Below are 24,293 nucleotides of genomic sequence, written 5' to 3' on the forward strand. Positions count from 1 at the left end.
CAATAAGAGCATGCGACACAATACTTTGGTGTGCTAACAGGTTGGTAGATTGCTTGACAGTAAATTGTGATACTCGTCCAGAATTGGAACCATGATCAAACATTGTCTGCAACACCTCAATTCGCTCCCTGATGAACAAACTGAATTCTACATTGTTGTTGATTGTGAAAGCAATATTTGAACAATTTTATCATATCTTCCATTAAATGGCTTCCAATCTACAGGTTTATCGAATAATTTTCAACACATTTTTTTCACATAACCTAGTTTCTTTTAATGGTCGCACCAAGCTTGTCCTTTCATAGGCTTATTATCTTGAGAGAAATTACGAGTGTACAAGGCTGACCCTTCAGCAGATCGTGTAGTGTATTTGATTGCCCTCAATAACTTCTTTATGCTTGCATCTCTTCAAACTTCTACAAAGACCTCCAAATGATATTAAGGAGTTTAGTTCCAATGATTCTCACCCTTACTTCATCTAGGTCTTTATTGAGGCCAAAGAGGAATTTCATGGTCTTTGTTTGTTCAGTGATCTTCTTATATAAAGCAAAATCATCAGGACACTTCCAAGAATAAATCTCAAACATATCCAATTGCAAGCAACATGTGAGTGTTAAAATATTGAGTAATCATGGATCATGTAGTCTGGTCTCAATCTCAAATAACTATGAAAGATTTCCAGTGATAGAGTAGGTTTCACGTGCAGCCTTCCAATATCTCATTGGCAGTGGAGCAGAAATTTCTCCATCATCGGTGGACATGGAATTTATTAACCATAACACAACCAAATAAGCAGTAGTTTTATAGGCCCAATATTTGGAATCTTTCATTTATAGAGCCAAAATTTCAAGATCAATGTCGATGATGCCACTCGACCTCGATGCCAAAGATTAGGCGCGAGAGTCCCGAGCCCTCGCAATGGGAGATAGGACACATTTTATGCTCGCACGAGAGGACGGTGACTCTAATACTATGAAGAATTCTGAGAAAAATTTTATTCTATAAAGATAATGAATTACATCTTATTATATGTAATAAAATGGTTGGCATACTAATCCACAAAATAGAAAATTAGGGTCCCTTTGATATAGGAATCTCGTAAAAATGGAAAAACAAAAAATAAGCAATATATAATAAAGAAAAAAAGCCTAATATTGAAATATATTCCAAGTAAATAAATTCCCTCCTAATTGAGCACACAGATCTGCTACTTCTTATAGTGGGCATTAAGCTAGTAGGTCATACGAAACATGCCTCAAATTTCAGTGCATGCAAGGAAAAAAAATATGCATGCTTTCAATTGTAATAAAAATCACGTCAACGAATCGTGTGAACAAACATCATGATGCTCATGCATGAGTGTATTTCAAGTATCATGTATAAGCAACTGTGCATACATTAATTTATATAACATTAACAATTTATGTCAGTGTATATAACACTGTACATGTGTGTCATGTTTAGTTGCTAAAAGTAAGCAATGCTTATAAACATACATAGATTTGGATCCCATAAAGAGACATAATTGAGATGAATTAATGCCAATATGAATCATTATATCTCACATCGCTCCTAACATGTAAGCAAGAATAGATCATCCTATTCATTCATAATATGCTTAGCATTATCATTGCATTCATACGTTCACCCAAGAGGTTACCATCAATCATAAGCATACATGTAGTTATGTCTTCCTTAAGGTATTAGGTTTAATGCATTCAGTTCCTCTACCAACCAATAAAACAAACCAGTGAACTTGCCCTCCTGTGTAGGGTTCTAGCAATCTGCCAACTAGTGGGTACCTTTTTTAGCCAATTTTTTCATCCCATGTACACACTCATTTGCGTCTATGTAACTAGCCATCATTTTCATAAATCAGACAAGCCATTTGAAACATTTAAATGCAATGATAAAAAAAAATCTAGAAAAATATACAAAAAATGATTCATTGAATGCAAAATATAGTGGCAAAAATTGATCTAAAATTGGACAAAATGATTATTGAAAGCTTAATCATGCATGATAGAGCCAATCGTATCATACCAAATATCATTAAATCGTAAGAAGTTTAGCCAACTGGTCATAAAAATGATGTTGAATCATATGATTGCCCACTAAGCAAGTTTGTTAGAAAACATGTGTGTGCAAACAAAAGAATCACAATTGTCAATCATGCCAAAAGTTCATAAAAAGACTATCACTCATGTACACATAGAAAATTACATTCAAGCAGAACATAACAGGTGCATTAAAAACACTGCACATTCAAGTTAGAGTCGGGTTAAGTGCACAGTTGGGTATTATAGTCTCTTATTTCACAGAAATGTCATCCTTGACATTTCAATCCATGTATCAATTAGTCAAATAGTTCTAGGTACAACTTGTAATCTTAGAATCTTTCTCACATGTGCTTCTTTATAAATTTCGTTCTTCCACAACAATTTCAACTTTAAAATATACTTATTCCTAAATTGTTTCAAATCATATGCTATAACTTGATCAGATTCCTCTTTATAAATGTCAATATAGATCGTACCTCAATCTCTGCTTCTAATACCCTATTATTTTTATTTATAACCCACTTTATCAATGATGATACATAAAACACAATATCACTCATATACTTAACAGCAACAGCAATTTATGAGCAGACTTTTTAACTCTATGTCAAATGGTTCAATATACCATGCTCTTAATATTTTTTGTCAAATACGATCACATCTTTCAGTGGGCTAACCTTCAGAAATACAAACTCTAACACTTCAAACTCACGCTTTAAGCCATAGTATTTCCTTCATATATCTGTTTTGTTTTCACTTTATCCTTGAAGCCACTAACTTTTCTTATTGTATCATTGGCCAATTTTTCTCTCACGAGTTTATGTTTTCCACTTTAGTCCATGTCAAATATGACCCACATTTTTTATCATACAATGCCTCATAAAGAAGGCACACAGCCTTCCCAACTATCTCCAAAATTAAAAATACATTAACTTAGAAAGTCATCCAACATTTATATAACCATCTTAAACTGCTAATATGTTTGTAGGTGACATTATGTTGGAGTTCAATCTAATGCAGAATCTTTTATGCACACCTCTACAGGACATGGAGGGAAACATATCATCATGATCGAATACAAAGACCTTTGATAATCTACATAATATCATCAACTCCATATACACTTGTGCTGATCTTACATTATCAAGCATTACCATCTCAATGCTCCACACAAGGATTCATATGTTAGAGATCGCTAACGCTAAATACAATCACGTAAGAATGCACAGGACCCCAAAGGGAGTAATTGTTAACAAATTGAACACCGGACAACTCCAAAAAATGCAATTGTATAGAGCTATGCTAATCATATCACACAAAGTTCAATAAATCATACCACAAGTTACTAACTTAATCATATGGATGATTGCATAATCACAAGTATGAGGAAAAAACCAAATATACAATCATTCAAATTGTAAAGGACTAAAAATTTGGTTGTGGTAAGCATATGTAGACATCAAAATAATTAAATATACATATATATGAAATCTGATTCACTAGAAAGTCAATACAAATACACAGCATTTAATAGAAATCAAGTTTGGGTTAGTTCATGGCACGTGTACTAGGTCATCACCTTCATTGGAAAACCATCATATGTGAGAACAATCCTAACATATGCCTAAATTTTAGAAGTCATTTAAGTTCGCTATGAAGTTCAAGCTACCGAAATACGACAATAGTTGATGCCAAGAAGCTACATGGTGAAATTGAATTCCTAGAGATCTCTGATTATGTTAGTAAGACCATGCATAAGAACAAAAGCTTCACCCAACAGATGGTTTCAGCCACACTTTGATGTGCTAAGAAACGATGCACTCAAATGTGAAGTCTTGAACATAATTTGTTGAGAATGTAGATAAGGTTAGCAAGGATGTTGGAGAATTAATTCTATAACATCGATCCGATGGCAACAACTGAGTCATATATTCAGTTCAACAGTGCAGAAGTTCGTGAATTTCTATGAGAACTCTCCAAGAAAAATTAGCATTATCCTCAATTTCTTTTATTATTGAGGCAAATTGGCCTTAAACCAAGAACAATACACAAAGTTTAAGGGGAAAAAATGCTAGGAAGACACGTTGTAAAAGAGATGCTGAAAAGGAAAATGACTAGAATAAAAGAACGAGCATGTTTGCTTGCCATGCCAGCCTTGAAACTATAGAAGTACCAATTTCTAGAAACTTAATACTAAACTATTAAAAAAGGTGGAAAAGTGAAGCAGCAGATGATGATTATTGTGAAATGGATGGAAATAAAGAATAGAGTGCAATAACAAAATTTACATATCGCCTTGATGGCTTATCTCTAAAAAGATGAACGCCTGTACAAAAAAAATTAGCTATGAAATCAATAAGTACAACAACAGTCATAATATATGCAGTACCCCAACAGCAACCCCAGCCACCTCCAAAAAAATTTGAAAAGTGAAAGCACTCAAACCAGTAGTTCAGCCCATAGTTTGGATAGTGGAAACAATAGAGCTGCGCAATGATCTGTATATCAAAACCAGCTGCAGTTGCAACCTGGACAATAGCCACAGTGGCTTAATCAGGAGGAACAACCCACCAAGGAGCATATTGGCTTAATATTCAAGCCATGATAGTGGTCGTCTTAGTCATCTTTAGTCAGGGAAACAAAAGAACCTGGTCATGGAAAAGTTGGTACATAAATTGAAGGTAGAGATGAAGCCCCATCCAAATTTGCATTCATTAAGTTGGCATAAGAAAGAGGTTGAACAAAAAGCGGGCGTACAATGCCGTTCATGTCCAAAGTTATAAAGCATCATGTCGATGAGGCTGCTTGCAAGGTAGTTCTTTTGATTTTTGCTGCATTATCATCGAAAATACATACCCTTGGTGATGCGACGTCCACCCCAGATGGACGTGAGACAGACAAACCCATTCCAATTCAGTTTTGTCCTGAATCAGTGCAGATCTGGTTGCGCCAATGGGGTTAACTATCCATTCAGGGCTCCGATTTCTTGCTGCAGCTTTTGAATTGGTTTATGAATTTTGCGAGCTGCTCTCAAGTTTCTCTCTTTTAAGGTGTTGTATTCTTGCTCTTACAAATTGTGTATATGTATCGTATTAGAGTGCAAGCGGTGGATCTTCCCTAACATTGTTTCTACTCAACATTCAAGCCATCGAACCCTCCTTACACCCTCAATTAATGCTGACAGCTGCTATCCTCCATTGTTCCACTCCTATTTTCAGTCAAAATCTAATCATAGTCATCTTTCCCACCATCCAAAACATCGCTAGATCTCGATCCTGGCAAACATTATCTTCAAGAAATCTTAAATTGGCGACTTTTAACCCTGGCACTAGAACGCTTCTTAGGTCCAAATTTTATATTCCAAATCCTAAATCTTCAAAACCTGCATCTTCACATCCCCACCAAATTCCCTCAAAATCCCAAAACCATAACTTTTCCTCTAGCCAAACCATAGATTGAGGGAAAAGCCACCATGCCACCAATGATAAACCTACAAACTGGTGTTCAAGCACTCACCAAGAAGGACGTGCAATAAAAAATATTCTAATTGCAGCAAAAACTTGCTAAATTTAAAAGAGGACGATTTGAAGAAGTCATCCATAACCATAACCGTGACCCACCGGATGGAAAAGAAGAAGTTAAACCCTTCCACTAGAAGGTCTCATAGAACGAAGAGCCAAGATCTCGATGATTTGGCAATAAAAATCAAAGAAGAGATGGTCACTTTGAGACGAAGATGGACTTGTTGAATTTTGATGGTCATATGGATTCAGACTCGTTAATTGAATGCCTCAAGACTGTGGAATGAATCTTTGAATACAAAGATATTCCAAAAAAATAGAAGCAAAAAATAGGAGAGTTAAGTTGTCAGCCATCAAACAAGAAAAATGATTCCTTATGGTGGAAAAATTTGTAATGACTTTAGTAGCAAGAAATAGTAAAATAACTACGTAGCCTAAAATGAAGAAAAAGATATTATATGAGAGAGTCAATCTGCATGCTTGATTAGGAAGTAATTTATTTTTTCCTCATAATATAATTCACTAATTGTGTTTATTTACTAAACATTTCTTTTTTTTATTATTTTTATATAATTCAGAATATATATGTGTGTGTGTAGTAAGAGTAATGCGTTGAGTAGAGCAAGAAATAAAATTCTTTTCTAGATTTCTACAAATATAACATAAATATCTTCTCCTCCGTTATCGATAGGACTTGTTCCTAAAACTCCACAATTTATATCAATGAGAGTTATCAATGGAGAAGTATAAGGTTGAATTTCATCAACTCATGCAAAAAAATATGACACCAACTATTACTACAAACAAAGAAAATATTGTTTAATAAATATTGTAAGAAATTCATTGATGCAGATGTCCTGCGGAAGACCGCATATCCAGCGTCTCGCGCAGAACCAGTTCACAATCCCTCCCAAATATGCGAGACGAGAATTGGGAGGCCTGTAGTGGGATTCTCCTCTCTGTTACTCCTGCCAGCCCTAGTTTTCCCCCTTTAATATAAATTTAATTAGAATTAGGGTTTTAATTTATGTCTCGGTATAACGTATATTGCTTAGAACCTGGTTTTGGAGAGTTTGGCTTTAATTTATGTTATCTGGAAACAATTTTTCGCTGTTTTTCCAATATTTTGAGTGATATATTCTCTTCTCTTTCAAGGAGTGTACCTGTAGCCTATGTGGACTGAACTGGTGATCTCTCTAGGATGTCTAACGACCTCCTACGCGCCAGATGTGTTGATGTGTGCAGTTTGCTATATAGCAACATTTTTTCTAAACATTTTTTTTACCGTTCCTCAACCACCGTCGTCATTTCACTTATGTTTCTCATCTTAAAACATTTCTAACCCATCTCCTAACCTTCCCACACTTTATAGAAATTCTTGAATGGCATCATTTAAAGTCAAAGTCCGACAAACCCTAAATCTTTAGAGATTTGTTTGTTTTCCAACTCCAAAGTATAAAATTCACATAACCTAACATAAAAACTCCACCAAAATCATCCTTACACCTTTCATCCATAATCCTAACCCTAAACAGCCAATTTCTTTTTCAACCAAAACCCTAACTAAGAGAAAAGGTACACCATGTCGTCGCCAAAAGGAAATATAGCAAGTGTCCAAGAGATCACATTAGAAAATGGAAAGGGAGAACATTCGACTGCAACAAAGGTTTGCTATCTTTGAGAGAAGACAACCCGGAGAGATCACTAATAGCCATAATGGTGAATTGACGGATCAAAAGAAGGAAATCAACCTCTTCCACCATGAAGTTTATGGCAATGAAGAACTAATGCCCCAAAATTTTGGAATTGAATACCATATGAGGGGAAATAATTTTAGTGTCATGAAGATTGACTTGCAAAATTTTGACAGACATCTGGATCTAAATGAATTCATTAAGTGGATAAAACAATAAAATAAACTTTTAAGTACAAGGACATTCTAAAGAAAGAACGAGTTAAATTGCAACCATCAAACTCACGAAGAAAGCATCATTACAGTGATAGAATCTAAAGCATTTTTTATAGCGAAAAAATTAGATCACATGGAATGAGATGAAAAGAGAAATGCAGCGCAAATACCTTCCATCGCATTACCGATAGAATGTGTTCTTAAAACTCCAGAACGCGTGCTAGAGAGATTCTTCTGTGGAGAATCACATTGCCATACAACACATAATGAAATGTAAATTTGTTGAACCAGTGGAGAACATATTATCGATGTATCTTGGAGGATTGAAGCCATCCATCGGTAATATGGTTCAGTTGCAGCCTTTGTGGTCCTGACTCGATGTGCAGACCCTAGCTTTGAAGATAAATAAACAACATCATCACAAGAGGACCACCACATTTTACAAATATGGCTCAAACTTAGGATCAATCAATAAGAGCACGCCTATAAGAGCACCCAAACTTGCAACGAGAAACCAGCCTAAGGTGAAGACAAAGTGGGTGCCACTAGCACACTCAAATCCTTCTCAACAAGGAAGTGTCATGATTTTAGAAATATTGTATTTGGTTGTCCAAATAAAAGAGTAATCTCTTTCACTAAGGAATAGTAGAAAAAATGGAAAGTGGCACAAAGAAATAGAAAAACGTGATAACAAAAAAGGAATACCAGCTTCTAGCCGACAAGGGAGAAACGATGATGGTTCGATGAATCCTTCAAATTGATTCCACGAGAGAGTATAAGTGGTTGTTTCCACCACAACAACTTTCATACTCTTTACACCATGAAAAAAAAAGAATGTGCAATCTCATTGTAGATAGACAATTGTGAGAATGTGATATCTACAAGGATAGTAAAAAAAGTTAAGCCTCACTAACCAAAAACATTTTCAACCATACTCTCTGACTTCATTGAAAAAAAAAAAAAAGATTATTGTTAACAATAAAAGCTTACTAGCAGTTTCAATAGATTATTGTTAACAATAAAAGCATAAAAGCTTACTAGCAGTTTCAATTAAGGACAAGCTAGAGAATCAAGTGTGGCATAATGTGGTGCATTGGGATGCTTGTCACATCCTATTAGGTCATGCGTAATAGTATGATCATTGCACAAGTCATGACGGCTACAAAAATGCATTCTTTCGCCCAGAATAGGAAGTGTATCACACTCTTATCCTGGAATGAATCGGAGGAAACATATGTTTATATAAAAACTAAGATTATAGTGTCACAAACTACCTTTTCGCTGCGTTGAGAGAAGCACTAATAGGACTAATATTGGGGGTCCTAAAAGACAATAAATCTACGGAGCTAATACTAGACATAATGCAACCCTTGCTGAGAGAATTTTAGGATGTCCTGACACATGGTCTATCGCCTGAGTTGCCACCACTGAGGGTCATCTAGCATATCATAAATTTCATTCCAAATAAACATAAATATCAGATGCGCTCAACCGAGTATGAGTTGAAAAAGCAGGTTACATACTAGATGGCAAGAGGCTTGGTTTGTTAGACTACTAGTCTATTTGCAATTCCGGCCCTAATTGTGCTAAAGAATACTGTTGTTGGTTATACCATATTAAACTTTAGAATGGCGTACCTGTTCTAGAGTTGTCTTGGGAGGACGTGACAAAGACTTAATAGTAGGCTAGCCCTAGACATAGTAAAACAGAAAATCTATTATGATGCTAGTAGATCGAAGCTCCAAAATGGCACACTTTACCATAAGACAACGAACACCTCTCAACATTGAAGATTTATACTTCAAAGAGATCCTCTGCCTTCACGGTGTGCCCATGACCAGTATTTTGATCGAGATATGCAGTTCCTGAGCCAAATTTGGAGAAGTTTAAGGGAAATGTTGGATACCAAGTTACACTTCAGTTCTGATGCGCAACTCCGGACAAGTCGACAAACGTGAGTGATATACTAGAGTTTAAAAAATCACCTCGGATGTTTTGTAGACACTAATATTTGGCAGTAGGACTTGATTCTTCATTAGGTTGAATTTGCATAAAACCAGTCCACTAGCCAATCAAAAGGTCGCAGCCCGTTTGAGATTGTATACGAACAAAATACTCCCAAAATATTAGAGTTAGTACTAATACTTCCAGCTACTAGGCTTAGTATTGATACAAAGATTAGAATAAATGAGATTCAAGCTTTACATGAAGCAAAAGGGGAGATTTCTCATGGGTTTGATCCAATGGGGCATGCATAGATAACAACTGCCCCAATTTCTTTTGATGACATTGCTGATGTCAAAGAATTGTTGACTAAAAAATTGGATTATGAGACTACTAAATATGATGTTTGGGAGTTTGTTAACAAAGATTTAACTTGAATGGATGTGGATACAGCAAGTGGTGCTTATGGAAGTAGTCACAGCAATTGAAATTCTACCAAGGAAAAGAGAAAACAAAACGATGTACTTAACATGCCTTGGGCACCATTCCTTAAAGAAGACAAAATTGGCAAGGAAGTCTATCTCATAAGGATCACAATGTTGTGATCAAAGTAATTTTATTTATGATGATGACAATGACCATTGAGGACTGAAGGACTAACTTAGCATATGTCTTCGTGAATTCTAAACACAATATTTATCTATTTTAAATGAACTACAACATAAAGGCTATTTTTAGATCTTGTTAGTAAATTGCAAGGATGATTTATTCTATTGTGTTGGATGGAAAGCATGTTATGTTGTATACTTGGTAACTCATGAATTATTGACAGTTTCATCATTTTGTCGGATTTTTAGGAGAGAAATTAGAGTTTTCTATTTTTAGAACTCTCAATATTTAGAATTTCTACTTTTAGGATGTTCTATTTTTTTTTAAGAAAAAAAAAAAAACTTTTGGTCATTTCCATTTTCCTATTGTCTAGTATGGGGATTTGTAGCTGATTTTATGGCTTTGCTAATTTGGTGGCAATCAAGTTTTTGTTTCAGCATGCATGGAGACATTTTGAACTTCCCAACTCCATTATTTACAACACAAACAATCAGTACCTCAATACTTTATGAGGTGCACTATGGAAGCTGATGAACACGGATCTAAAACGGAGCACCTCCTTTCACTCGCAGACTAACATTTAAATAGAGATGGTCAATAGGACTAAAATTCAGATGTTGTTAGACAAATTCTTTGTATCCAAAGACATACAAAGGATAACATTCCTTGCATCAAGTTCGCATACAACCAAGCCATAAATGGATCAGCGACAAAATCTCCTTTTGAGGTTGTCTAAATTTTTCATAGTCAAATTCATTTAAAGGAAATTTCACCATGAATTAATTTGAAATGGTGAAGATGAAAAATAAGAGTTCTGGCATGTGCTATAAGTCCTAGGAGTGATCCTAAAGATCCATTAGAAAGTGGAAAACCTTAAAGGGTCACATGAGAAATACAAAACTTGCCATAATAAGTATCTGATCAAATGCAAAGACTTGGTTTGATTGCCTTATGAAAATATAAGTTGAAAGGAAAGGGCAAAAAGCAATGTTGATCCATTATAGATCATTTTGAATAGTCAAGGAGAACATAGACAATGTATTTGGACTTCCAACATAATGATCTACTCCATTAACAATACAGTAAAATTGAAATCATTTGGCATTGAAGAGAAACACAGGGTGGTTCCTGACATGGAAGATCTTAATATCAAAATAAAAGGTCTGTTATAGGAGAACCTTATCATAGATATCAGTATCACCACCATAAAATTGGTTGAAAGATACCTAAAAATTTACCAAGAATGAAAAAACTTCCAAACAAGCAATGAGTTTCTAAGGAAGTAAAGCCCTCTCCCCATCTCCTGCTACTCACACCAGTAAATGAGCCTAAGGGGGAAGCCATGATGAGCGTGGAGCTCTATGTCAAGCAAGAAAGGATCGGTCTTCTTCAATTAAAGAGCTTTGCATTTGTTTTCTTATTTAACGATCTGTAAAATTATTGAAAATAAGGCATCTTAGTGTATTTTTTTTCCCTATGCTATTTGTTTTCTTATTATTAATTTCTTATTTAATAACCTCGTAAGAATATTTAAAGCCTCGTTAGGGCAAGGAATAAAGCAATCTCCTTTAAATTCATCATTTTTTCCCTATCCCACCACATATTTAATTTCCTACCACATTTTTCTTCAATCATCCCTTCTCCAATGACTAGATAACAACCAAGAACTGTATTGCACTGTCTCTAGGGCCTCCAAACACTTTTCCACCGGTTGGACATCAAACGGGCACTCAGCCCTTTAGGAGATTACTGTTTGCATCCTTACTACATTGAGCAGCAAGAATTGATTTAGCCAAGGCTAGTGAAAGCAACAGGAACAGTTTCATACCCCAGAAGCAAGCATAATGATTAAAAACAATGCAGCTTTTAAACCCACTAGATCTCTTCTTGAGGTTTCTATAACCTCGAACCCTTAAGATTGGGATCAACAAGTAGAGAATGTAAAACTTGAGAGCTATCCAATTCCATTAATTATCCTACGAATAAATCTCACACTCAACCCAGCCAAATTCTGAATAACCACTTCACTCCTTACCTAACAGAATCAACCTTCATTTGAATCCTAACGGCAAAAACAATCTCAACTCATCAAGGAGATCTTCCCATGCACATCAATTATTAGATCAAAACCAAGTATTGTATCATGAAATAATTCCAAATTTCCAACAAGACTTTGGTATGACTCTTTTAAGTTTTTCAGGTGAAGAACAAGAAGTCATATCCAGTCGCGGCTTAACATTGAACTAACTAGCTTACATTCAGCGTGTGAGTACCAAGGAGAAGGGGGTGAAGAAAAAATATTTAATTTGCAGATCAGAATAAGGTACAAATAAATACTAGTACTTAACCAAAAAAATCTTCCTCTAACCATTTGATAATCATGTATCAGCAAGATTAAACATTTGTTCCAAATAAACTATGGAGGCCATAAAATTGAATGTGTAGTTGTTGAGAGCACTCCAAAATAGATAAGTAGTAGTGTTTAGATATGACGGCCATCTAAAAAAATTCTCAATTTATTATTATACAAAATAGGCATAAAGGAGCTAAAAATAACAATGAATTTGTTAAGTTTTAGTGAATATAGCTGCATATTTTTATTATTAGGAAGAGAGATATAAATAAATATTACAATACATAAATATGAAAATAGAAATAAAGGGAACAAATAAAATCAAATAATAGCTAGTAATAATTGTCGTAGTAATTAGTCTAATAATTCTACTACTCCCCCTCAAGTTGAAGCATAGACGTCTATCATGTTTAACTTAGATTTGAAATCATCAAACAATGCCAAGATTTTTTATAAGGAAATCTGTTAATTTGACTATCAGATGAGTCAAATGAAATACAAATCTCCCATGAATCGAGCTTCTCTTTAAATGAAGGGTTTGTCAATCTCCGCATGTTTGGTCTGATCATGCTAGATTGAATTATAGGCAATATTAATTGTTGTTTTATTATCATAGAACAGCCGGAGAGGAGCAGAGACTGACATATGTAATTCACGGAACATGATGCATAACCAGAAAGATTCGAAGATACCCAAGGACATGAAGTGAAACTTGGTTTCAGCACTACTCCGAGCCACAAGTGATTGTTTTTTGTTTTTCCACGGACAATATTTTCTCACACAAGTAAACGATATCTTGAAATGGATCGTCGATCATAGACAGATCAGGCCCAATCCGCATATGTATAAGCAGAAATAGAATAAGTGATGTAACGTGAAAAAAATAAACTTGAGCTCAGTGTGCCTTTTAAGTAATGAAGAATCCTGTAGACAACTCGGAGATGGTGCTCAAATGGATAATACATGAACTGACTCACAATATCTATTATGTGATAAATATCGGGGCGAGTATAGGTAAGGTAAAAAAGTTTTCACACAAATCATTGGTAGTGAATCTTGTTCACCGGAATCGCACTAAGAACATCAGTTAATTTCTCATTGGGATTGATTCAGACTGTTACTGGTATGCAAAGAAAAAGGTTATTCTTTGTCAATAGATCAAACAAATATTTGCACTGATACAAACAAATGTCCCGAGATGACCGAGCAACTTTCAAGCCTAAGAAGTACCACAGTGCCCCCAAGTCCTTCATTTCAAATGAAATAGCAAGAATATCTTATAGAGATTCCAATCTTGGTAGATCATTAGCTATGAGCACAATATCGTCGACATAGACGATAAGGATAACAATTTTGCCGGTGGAGGAATGCTGAAAGAAGAGAGTATGATCTGATTGGGCCTGTGAAAAAATATGATCCATTACCACCTTTGTGAATTTGTCAAAACCAGGCCCTTGGGGATTGCTTCAGTCCATAGAGGGACTTCTGCAGTCGGCACACTTATCCCCAGGGAACAATAGAGCCAAAGCCTGGAGGGCGGCACATGTACACCTCATCTGTGAGATCCTCATTTAGGAACGCATTTTTAACATACAGTTGGAGCAAAGGCCGGTCCAAATTTACAGCAAGAGAAAGTAGGACCCAAATAGTGTTTAATTTAGCAACTAACGCAAAAATCGCCTCATAATCAACTTTGTATCTTTGTGAGCAATCATTGGCAACTAACGTGTCTTATTGTGTTCAAAGAATCTATCGAAGTTAAACTTGGTACTAAAAATCCAACAACGCCCTACTGCTTTCTTACCTAGAGGAAGGTCCACAACATCTAATGTATGATTTCGCTAAAGAGCATTCATTTCATCCATTATTGCAGCTTTCCAAGAAGGATCAACTAATGCTGCTTCAATTGTGGATAGGAGGTGATGATCCGTCATAGCATCAGCAAATGCTTTCTAGGTCGACAATACACTGTGGAAAGAAATATATTTTTTTATGGAATAAAGAGAGCTTGTCTGATTACATACCTCGACAAAAGAACTCACCTTGTTCAGAGTGGTGTTAATTTTAAGGATGTCACTTGGAGCGAATTCTATGTCCTGTACAGAGGTAGCGGGCTCCAGAGTGGGACCATGAGTGCGCCAAGTATAGACACGGAGAATGAGAGGAGGTTCTGGTTGTTTGATAGGTGGTGGATCCAAAGGGATAGAAGGCTCTTCGGATATAGTGGTTGGAGAAATATCACAGGGGTCGGATAAAGAGAAGTGTCCAAGAAATCACGTTCCCTTCACTTGAGGCAGTGGCAGGGAAGCGGGGAACACTTTTAAATAAGGAAACATCTGCACTTACATGGAGTTTATTTAAGATAGGATCAAAACACTAATAGCCTTTTTGAGTGGCAGAATATTCGAGAAAGGCACATTTTATAGACTTGGGATCAAGCTTACTAAGATTAGGGGTAATGTTCCGAATAAAGACAGAGCACCCAAAAATTTTAGGTTCAAGATTGGTGAAGAAAAGATTGGTGAAGAACCGATTGGTAGAAAAACATGACATTAAGATGCCTAAGTGAGCTCTAAAACTATGAGTTTTTGTGGGAATTCTATTGATGAGATAGGTGGTAGTAAGCATGACATTATTCCAAAACCTTTTCGAGACATTAGATTGATACATAATGGATCAAGCTACTTCGAGAAGGTGTCGGTTTTTTCTTTCGGCTGCCCCATTTTGTTGAGGAGTGTCCATACATGAGCTATGATGGATAATGTCCTTACTTACCAAGAACTCACCTAAAATAGAATTAAAAAATTCACGACCACTATCGGTTGGAAGAACTTGAATTGAAATTTTGAATTGGATCAAAATAAACGAGTGAAGGTTTTTAAAGGTAACTGCAGCTTCATATTTATCTTTTAGGATATAGAACCACATCATTCGAGTGTGAAAATCAATTATAGTAACGAACCACCGTTTATTAGTGTAGCTGCGAGTGCGAAAGAGTCCCCACAAGTCACTGTGAATAAGAGAAAAGTGAGCGGAAGGCATGTAAGGATGAGATGGATAAGGAACGTGATTATGTTTAGTTAATTGACAAACCTCACATTTGAAGTTAGCAAGATTTTTATTAGTAAACATCGACGGATACAATTGTTTTAAATAGGATACAATTGTTAAATACTGAAAACTGTGATGAGCTAAACGATAATGCAACAGCATAATAGGACATTCAGTTGATCGAGAAAAAAATGCAACTATTAGAAGTGCCCTCATTCTCAGTGTCTTTCTCTCCAAAGAAGTAGAACCTAGTTACTCTTTTAGCAATTCCAATCATCCTCCCTAAAAGACGATCCTGCAAGAAACAAACATCAGGAGAAAAATTAGTAACTCAATCCATATCATGTGTCAGCTTACTAACAAATAGCAGGTTACACTTCAACAGAGGGACATGTAACACATATTCCAGAGTTAGAATGGTTATTAACACAACTGATCCTTTACCATCAATAGAGCTACAGGAGTCATCAGCAATTTTAATTGTCTTTCTCAAAGCATGGATAATATGTTGAGAAAGTTTGAGAGCATCCAGTCATGTGGTACGTGACACCTAAATCAATAATTCATGTAATAGAAAAAGAAGTGAGTGTCATAGGAGTGATACCTTAATGGACGTGGGAGGTTGACCGGCCGAAAGTAAATTAATTGGATCCGAGCAATTTGATTAATTGCTCTATCTGACTCATAAGAGAATCGGACGATTCCAGAGTGTTCTGGATAAGAGTTGGTTGTACCGTAGTAAATTCAGATGTCGTAGTGAGACCCTTGGCAAAGGAGGATTTGGATGAAAGTTTGTATATCAATTTCCCATGAAGTTTCCAACACTTTTCTCGAGTATGGTTGGGTTTGTGATAGTATTCACAATTGGACCCAGTGGCTAGAGAAAATTTTGACGAGTGTTGAATACTATTAGTGGCCAAGGCTGATGATTCAACTGAGGTGGAAGTGTCGAGCATCACATATCTCTGGCTCTCTTCGCATTGAATTTCAATGAAAGTAGTACGGGTGGAAGGAAGGGGATCCCGGCCAAGGATAAAGCCCCGGACTTAATCAAGTTCTTTGTTAAGACCAGCCAGAAATTGAAACATGCGATTGTTTTCTACAATTTTCTAGAATAGGGAAAGTTCCATGTGTAGTCATAATAAAGATCGCACTCCATTCATAAGGCCATCAAATCATTGTAGTACTAGGTCACTGTTCTTGATCTTTATTTTGATTCACAAATCTTCTTAGAAACCTCATAAAGTTGGTTGGAGTTTCATGCATCTGAGTAGGTATCACAAACTGCAGTCCATAGGGCACTGGCAGAATAGAGAAACATATACGAACGTGAATAGAGAACCATATACGAACGTCCGATCGTTGTTTCCATGGAGTCAATCAGTCATGACAAGACCATGAAATTTTTCACTTCCCACGTTTCGTAAGTCAGGTCAGTTTTAGGAGGTTTACGAATAATGCCCGTGAGATGACCAAATTTCCCGTGTTCCTTGACGAATAAAAACACGGCTTGAGACAATTGGAGAAAATTAGATCTGTTCAGTTTATGAGCGGTGATCAGAAAGTTCATGTGGTTTTTCGGTCCACCGATTTGCAGAGGAATTGAGATCGATGTCGACACTCCAGTGGACTCAAGCACATCATCGGGAAACGGCTCAGTGGTGGAAGAGTCTGTCATCATTCCAACCGAGCCAAAAGTTATATTAGGTTGCCGAGATAGGAAAAACTTGGAGAAAAACTGTCGGGAAGAAACCCTGGAAAAAACAACAAGGAGAATAGGCCGATAGACAGGCTTTGATCTGATGAGATGCAGCAAGCAACCAGTCAGCAAAGCAACAGTATCACAGTAAAACAACAGTGCGGCAAGACACGTATCGCGGTAAAGCAGAAGGTGCGATAAGGCAAGTAATGTGGCAAAGCAGTAATAGGTGCAGGAAGAGGTGTCACGGTAAGTAATGCGGCAAGTATTGTGATAAAACAATCGTAACAGAGGAGGAAACACAGGAAAACTTGCACTTGGCCGGCGGCTAGGGTAGAGGTTCTAAGGATATAGCCATGGCTCTGATACCATGTCAAATTTTAGAGAATATAACAGCATACTTTTATTGATAGAAAGAGAAGCTTAAATACATATTACGATGTCCAAATAAAGAAAAGACAAATTCATAAATTGACCAACTAAGAAATACATAAATATGAAAAAGGAAATAATGAATCAAATGAAATCAAATAACAGCTAATAATAACTGTAGCAGTAATTAGCATAATGATTAGGCTAATAATTCTAATAGAATTATGTCCCCATCTGGAAACCCAAGGATGCCTTACAAAGCAGTACGGATGTCAAAGTGTATATTGCTAAGGTTTCTCAAATTGTATCTTGGCAGAATCTTAAAATTCAAAGATACATTTTTATCAAAAAAGGTAAAAGCTATAATAATTTATCAAAAATTAAAAAAAAAAATTCAGGATGGCTTAAAGCCCTTAATCAAACTTTATTTTTAAGCTTCAGCTATCTAAAAAAGGAATCCTTAAAAAAACCTGTTTAAAAAAATGCAAAACATGATACTTAGTAGAATAAAGAGAGAAAAAATAAAGGTTACCGCTGGGTTGTCAAAGCATAATGAGAAAGTGGTTGAAATGTTCACTTGTAAAATTTACAATGTTAATACAAAAACATTAAAACTCTACATCCGAGAACAAACAACATTTCCTGCTTAAAATATGATAATGTGATACATTGCCATGAGAGGTCAACAAAACCTGCAAGTAGATCTTTTGTTCTTGCTTCCAAGGACATGCATGTACAAGTTTGTTCAAATCCACATCTAGTAATGGCACAACAAATTTGACCTCTTCTTGCTGAAAAATTAGGGGAAGGTCAAATGAAAATGGGTAAACGGAGCAGATCAAGAATATCTAATTATATCAAAAACTGGAATAAAAATTTGAAAAGTTCCAATCATATTATTGATAAATATAATAAAATCGAACTATCTATCAAAAAGGCATACCTTGTCAGGCCCAGAAATCAAACTGACTTCGATTCCCTGTAAGAAAATGGATAAATTTTATTCGGGGAGAAAATCCAATTAAATTTAAGTATACAAATGAAATTGAAATTGAATGCCAAACTCATGAGAAAAAAAAGAGTATTTGTGAATGGAAAAAGAATGGCAAGTAGAATTACTATTACAAATAGCAAGTAAATCAGCAGTCAGAAAACATTAAGAGCAAACAGAAAATTTTAGTGAATAGAAAAACATTTTCCCTAATAACAGTTATATTCCAGCAACATCACTTTTTTTCTTGATCCTTAATCATGATTTTAAACATCCATGGCTCTTGGAAGCTATTAAACATGTTTAAATCACCGTGATTCATGCTTCTTAGGTACCCATATGCTCGATCGAAAATGCATGTGCATGAGTGCCATTGAACGTTTTCCATTCATCATACCTCACCATGAATACTTTTTTCATGATTTTTAATCCTCAAACCATGCCCATGCCCATGCATGCTTAATAGTTGTAATGGCATAATCATTACCGGAAGGTTATAAGAAGCTAGATTGAGATGTGTGTGGTGCAGTGATGTTCAATGGCATAGATCTATCATGGGTCTATGACTACAAATTTACTTATGGCAACAAACTTCTTCTAATGATGATTACTACCCACTATAAAACATATTGAAATTATATTAGTAAACTAATACATCCTTGCATCATCTGCTTCATGAAAATACCAAGTTACCACATGACACTTATTGTAGCCTTTTAGGTGCTATTATGTTTGTTGTTATTTCTCCTTTTCTACAAGTTGCACAATTATCTCGATTTCAAGATGGCGGTGTGCACAGCTATTCTGACCAGTAACAGATTTCTACACATGTTGCAAGTTTAAACATCGATTCACGCATCTTTTAGTCATTGAATTAGAAAAATAAAGTTCACTTAAAAAATACTAAGCATCAATTTTCTTTAATAAATTTATGAATGGGTTGGTTATGTTGAATTAAGAACTAATAACTTTATGAGAAATAGGTATACAACCAGCATAGACAAATAAATAAATAAATATACTTTAATGATAAAAGAAGAACAATATGTAGGTGAACTAAAAAAGCCATACAAATTTCTTTCAAGTTTCTTACTTCTAAATTTCATCATCCCATTCAAGCTCATAAAGATTGAAAAGCATGATGATTAAAAAAGATTTAAAGCAATTAATGAATACACCATTGCCAAGGACACAATTAAACAATTTTATAGACAAAATATGTCAATTCGAAATAAGTGAGTACACCAATATGCATGCATGTGCATTCTTTTTATTACTAGGTTGGATTACTGGCTTTAAAAGCCTACTAGTATGTCAAGCATTTATGCAAAAAAAAAAAAAACATTATTCATTTCTTATTCCTTGCCTTGGGCAAATTTAATAAACAATTAAGGTTGAATAGTTTCTGCTACAAAAAAAAATTTTGAAAACCGCTGTCATTATGCCTTGCATATTGGCATAATACGATTTATAAACTGTGGAGCAGCTTCAAATTCCACTATACAAGTAGCAGGTATAATTATTTTAATTATTGGAGAATTTTTCAACTATATAATTGGGCATAGGAAATGAACAACTAAGCTTTAGAGATATGATTCATTTAAACCCAAAAATAAAACTCACCCAACACACTCAATTAGTTTGTTGGAACTATAATTAATCAAATATATACAGGTTGGACGTAAGGATACATGAGAAAAAACATATTTTGTTAGCCAGAGTGATTTTTCCTTTGTCAATGTTCTGAATTTTAATTTACCGATGACATAATCTTGTAGAAAAAGGTCAATCTTAATTTGGGATGTAATATGAAGTAAGCACTTAATTTCTCTTAATAGCAACATCCAGATCTAATGGCTTGCACACTATTCCAATACCGTAACGCTTGCCATTAAAAGATGAAAAAGAAAAAAAGTTCAAACGAAGCAAAGACAAGAAACTAAAGCCAAATTTAAGATGTTTCAAAACAATACAATAAAGAAGATTGTTATAGGATTTAGGCTTACTCTTTTAGGATCTAGAGATAGAGAAACATCAATGAAAATAACGTAAAAGCCTCACACCCTGTAATTAATAACAACATCCAAAACTCTTGACAATAGTACCAATTATTACACAAATAATGCAAAGCATCTCTTGAACCAACCTCCCGGGAGAGAATTGTGCTTATCTCAAACTTCAATCTTGCATCATTAATTTCCCCCACACGCATCCTCTGATATTGCACATACAAGCCCCTACAAATAAGAAAAAACCAACAATAAGAACCTCAAAAAGATTGTGAGCCAGGCGCTCGAGCCAAGTACCTTATCTCAAGCACAAGCCTCAAAAGCCTGGAAGGGTCTTTGCTATTCCATTCCCACAAACTGCCTCTCATTAACCGGGCCTGACATTCCGCTCCCCCTTCACGATCAAAAACTGGAAGAAGCGGTCGGAATTCTTCATCATCTGGAGAGAAGACAATGTCGGGTGCCGAGAGGGGATAGAAGGCATTATATATAACATCCCCTATCACAACAAAAAAACATCTAGTGAGTTTAACCAAAGTAAGAGAAGAAGTAAAGCAATGAGAGTTGAGAAACCACGCTAAGAAGAAATTTACTCACACTTAACGTAGTCGAGGCAAAAAGGGACTAAGAGGGTAAAACGGTCGGAGAAGCGGGAATTCTTACAACCAGACCAAATATGTTCGACCTGAGGAATAGCATGATTAGATCTTAAAGTTAGGGTTCGGGCTCAATCGGAGTTAGTGATTCTGAAAAAGAAGTTTTCAGCGTAAATGGGTACCCTAAATGGTAGAGGGGAATGGACAAGGAGATACTTGAGCTGCGCGGAGATAGGAGGTGGAAGTGGCGGCTCTGAAACCATGGCCGTGGCATCAACCGAGAGCGAACGATTGGGAAGTGAAAGTTTAGGAACTGGAACTTGCCTGTGAGAACAGCTTTAACTTTGTTTAAGAGGATGAAAATATTTCTCATTACAACTCATGAGTTAAACTACATGTGTATCCAATCAAATACCGTCATGTATAAACTCCAGCCCCATCTATTAAAGAAAATAAAAATAAAAGAAATATAATTTTAATTTGTATTCGCGACCCAGCCCGAGCGAAAACCTAAACCCGCCTAATATGTCTTTTCATTTTCTCCGCACTATTACGAGTTTAGGGTTTAGTCTCTATATTGTCTTTCTCGGTGAAGCGCATCCTCCGGCGAAACCCTAGGCATTCTACGGCACTCAAGCGAAGGTGACCATGGCGTCCAGTCGTTCGTTAAAATCACGGTATGCATCTAAACCAGAGTAATGAAATACAAATAGCACATCAGTAACACAACAATAACACAACAATACTACATCAATAGCATAGAACACAAGTAACATACCAGTAATACATAAAAAATACAACAATACCTCACAAGTAACACAACATGGCTTTGAATCATTAGCACAGAAGAAACCCTACTCAATAACTGCATAAAACCAAATTCGGTGGACTCACAGATATCTCAATGACATAGTTTTGATGTGTTATTCTTGTATTATTCGTGTTTTATTCATATATTATTTTCATGTGGTTTAACTATGTTACTGGTGTGTTATGTGTTATTTTCGTGTTATTCATGTATTATTGATGTGATATGTTTCTGTTTAGGGTGATTGTTAATTAATGACATAGTTTTCATGTGTTATTCTTGTATTATTCGTGTATTATTCATGTATTATTTTCCTGTGTTTTAATTGTGTTACTGGTGTGTTAATCATATGTTATTTCTGTGTTATTCATGTATTATTGATGTGATATGTTTCTGTTTAGGGTGATTGTTAATTAATGACATAGTTTTCATGTGTTATTCTTGTATTATTCGTGTATTATTCATGTATTATTTTCCTGTGTTTTAATTGTGTTACTGGTGTGTTAATCATATGTTATTTCTGTGTTATTCATGTATTATTGATGTGATATGCTTCTGTTTATGATGATTGTTAATTAATGACATAGTTTTGATGTGTTATTATTGTATTATTCGTATATTATTCATGTATTATTTTCTTGTGTTTTAACTATGTTACTGGTGTGTTACTCATGTGTTATTTCCATGTTATTCATGTATTATTAATGTGTTTAGGGTGATTATTAATTAAGTGTACTTCATGTGCTATTTTAGTGTTGTAATTAGTTATGCTTCTGTATTATTCATGCTTCTGTGTAGGATTATTATTGTGTTATGTCGGTGTGTTACTCATGTATTATTCTTGTCTTATTCATGTATTATTCATGTGCTTCTGTTAAGGATGATTGTTAATTTAGAATAACACATCAATTTCATGTGTTATTCTTGTGATTGTTATTATAATAATGTGTTATTGTTTTTTTTAATTTGCAGGATCATGAGTGCAAGGACTTTCAACTGTAGATGTCGTCCATCTGCAGTGAGAGGTGCCTTGGATGCAATGTGAGATCTGCTTTTAGAGAAGACTGTTAATAATTTAAAGAAAATTAGGGTGTTCAATTTCTTTGACATTCCCCGATATCCCCAGGACAATGTCATGACTTTACATATTATGAGAGGTTGGGATAATGAGAGGGGGGGTCTTCCAAATGGGTGGAAATGAGGTTAAGTTACATGCTGACCACGTGACTTTGTTGATAGGGATGCCAAACAGAGGAGAGTCTGTTTCATGGAAGAAATGACCCCTATCAAATGTGGATGCCAGACAAATAAAGAACCAACCGACAAACTTTTTTGCAGAAGGAGCTTCCACCCTTTCTTTTGAGCAGTTGTATTTGAAATTTATACTAACTAATTTATTTTTTCCTTCAAGCAATTTTCATATGCATGCAGAGCTATCTCGTTTTGTTGTAAATGTACAAGCTTTTCCGTCCTTTAATTGGCATGATGTCATATGTGATATTATCATCGATCAAGTGAGAATCGCCTCCATGAAATTAAGGCAGGAAAAAGGGGATTGGGATATTCAAGGATTTGTATTTCTTTTAACGGTAATTTAACGGTAATTAATGAAATATGTTCCACCAGATATAGTAATTCTTAGAAAATAAAGGGAGCAAAAATTGTTGTATTAACTTTTGCATACATGAAGCTTGAGGTGAGCTTATAATCAAAAATTGGTGTCTCAATTCAGACATTCAAAATCTTTAAATAATGCTCTACCAGATATAGTAATTCTCAACAAAATATGGGGAATTAAAAAAAAAAAAGAAAAAAAAAAAAAAGGTCTCCATGAGAAGAAGCTTGAGGGGGCTTTTTATTACAGCTCGTTGGCACCTCTGTTTAATAGTTTTTTAAGAATACTTGCAACAATTTTGACGAATACATTTTTATTGTAGGTTAATGACATATTCTTACATTTGAGGGACGATGAATTACAACTACTCGAAAATCCAGAGCAGGGACCACCGAGTCCTGCAAGGCAACTTCCACAACACGAAACTACTGCAGGATCATTTTCACCCAGATCGTATGCCAATGGTACAATTGTTTCTAGTGATATAACCCAGTACCTGGACATACGACGGAGAGTGCTGATTTTGGGGTACCATATCAGATGCTAAAATCTCAAGAACAAATAAGCTTAAATATATAAGATACAGTGACTGGTATGAGTAGACAGATGAATAATGTGGTAGAAGCATTGTCCACCCTGACAGGTTTGGTGCACAGATTATTTGGAACTAAGGCTGACAATGTTGTTGAGAAAACAATATCTGATACAAGTAAGAAGACCAGCAGCAGTGGACATCAGCAGAAGAGGAAAGTGGAC

At 35.4% G+C, this 24,293-nt stretch overlaps 1 protein-coding gene across 3 annotated transcripts in view; it reads right to left on the bottom strand.

Annotated features, from left to right (window-relative positions):
• LOC110038501 (BRCA1-A complex subunit BRE) overlaps positions 1 to 21,482 on the bottom strand; it is a 67,182-nt gene extending 45,700 nt beyond the window's left edge. For all 3 annotated transcript variants that reach the window (XR_002295431.1, XR_002295432.1, XM_020743366.1), the window contains exons 1-6: positions 21,297 to 21,482; positions 21,116 to 21,203; positions 20,816 to 21,017; positions 20,656 to 20,746; positions 18,462 to 18,497; positions 18,211 to 18,309 (exon numbers count right to left, since the gene is read on the bottom strand). Coding sequence is in view for 1 of the 3 variants with exons in the window: in XM_020743366.1 (XP_020599025.1) it covers positions 18,211 to 18,309; positions 18,462 to 18,497; positions 20,656 to 20,746; positions 20,816 to 21,017; positions 21,116 to 21,203; positions 21,297 to 21,377 (597 nt within the window). In the remaining 2 variants the exon portion in view is untranslated. The remainder of the gene's footprint in view (positions 1 to 18,210; positions 18,310 to 18,461; positions 18,498 to 20,655; positions 20,747 to 20,815; positions 21,018 to 21,115; positions 21,204 to 21,296) is intronic.
• Between the last annotated feature and the right edge of the window lie 2,811 nt (positions 21,483 to 24,293).

Source organism: Phalaenopsis equestris, unplaced genomic scaffold (genome assembly GCF_001263595.1).
Source record: "Phalaenopsis equestris unplaced genomic scaffold, ASM126359v1 Scaffold232974, whole genome shotgun sequence".
Taxonomy (NCBI): domain Eukaryota; kingdom Viridiplantae; phylum Streptophyta; class Magnoliopsida; order Asparagales; family Orchidaceae; genus Phalaenopsis; species Phalaenopsis equestris.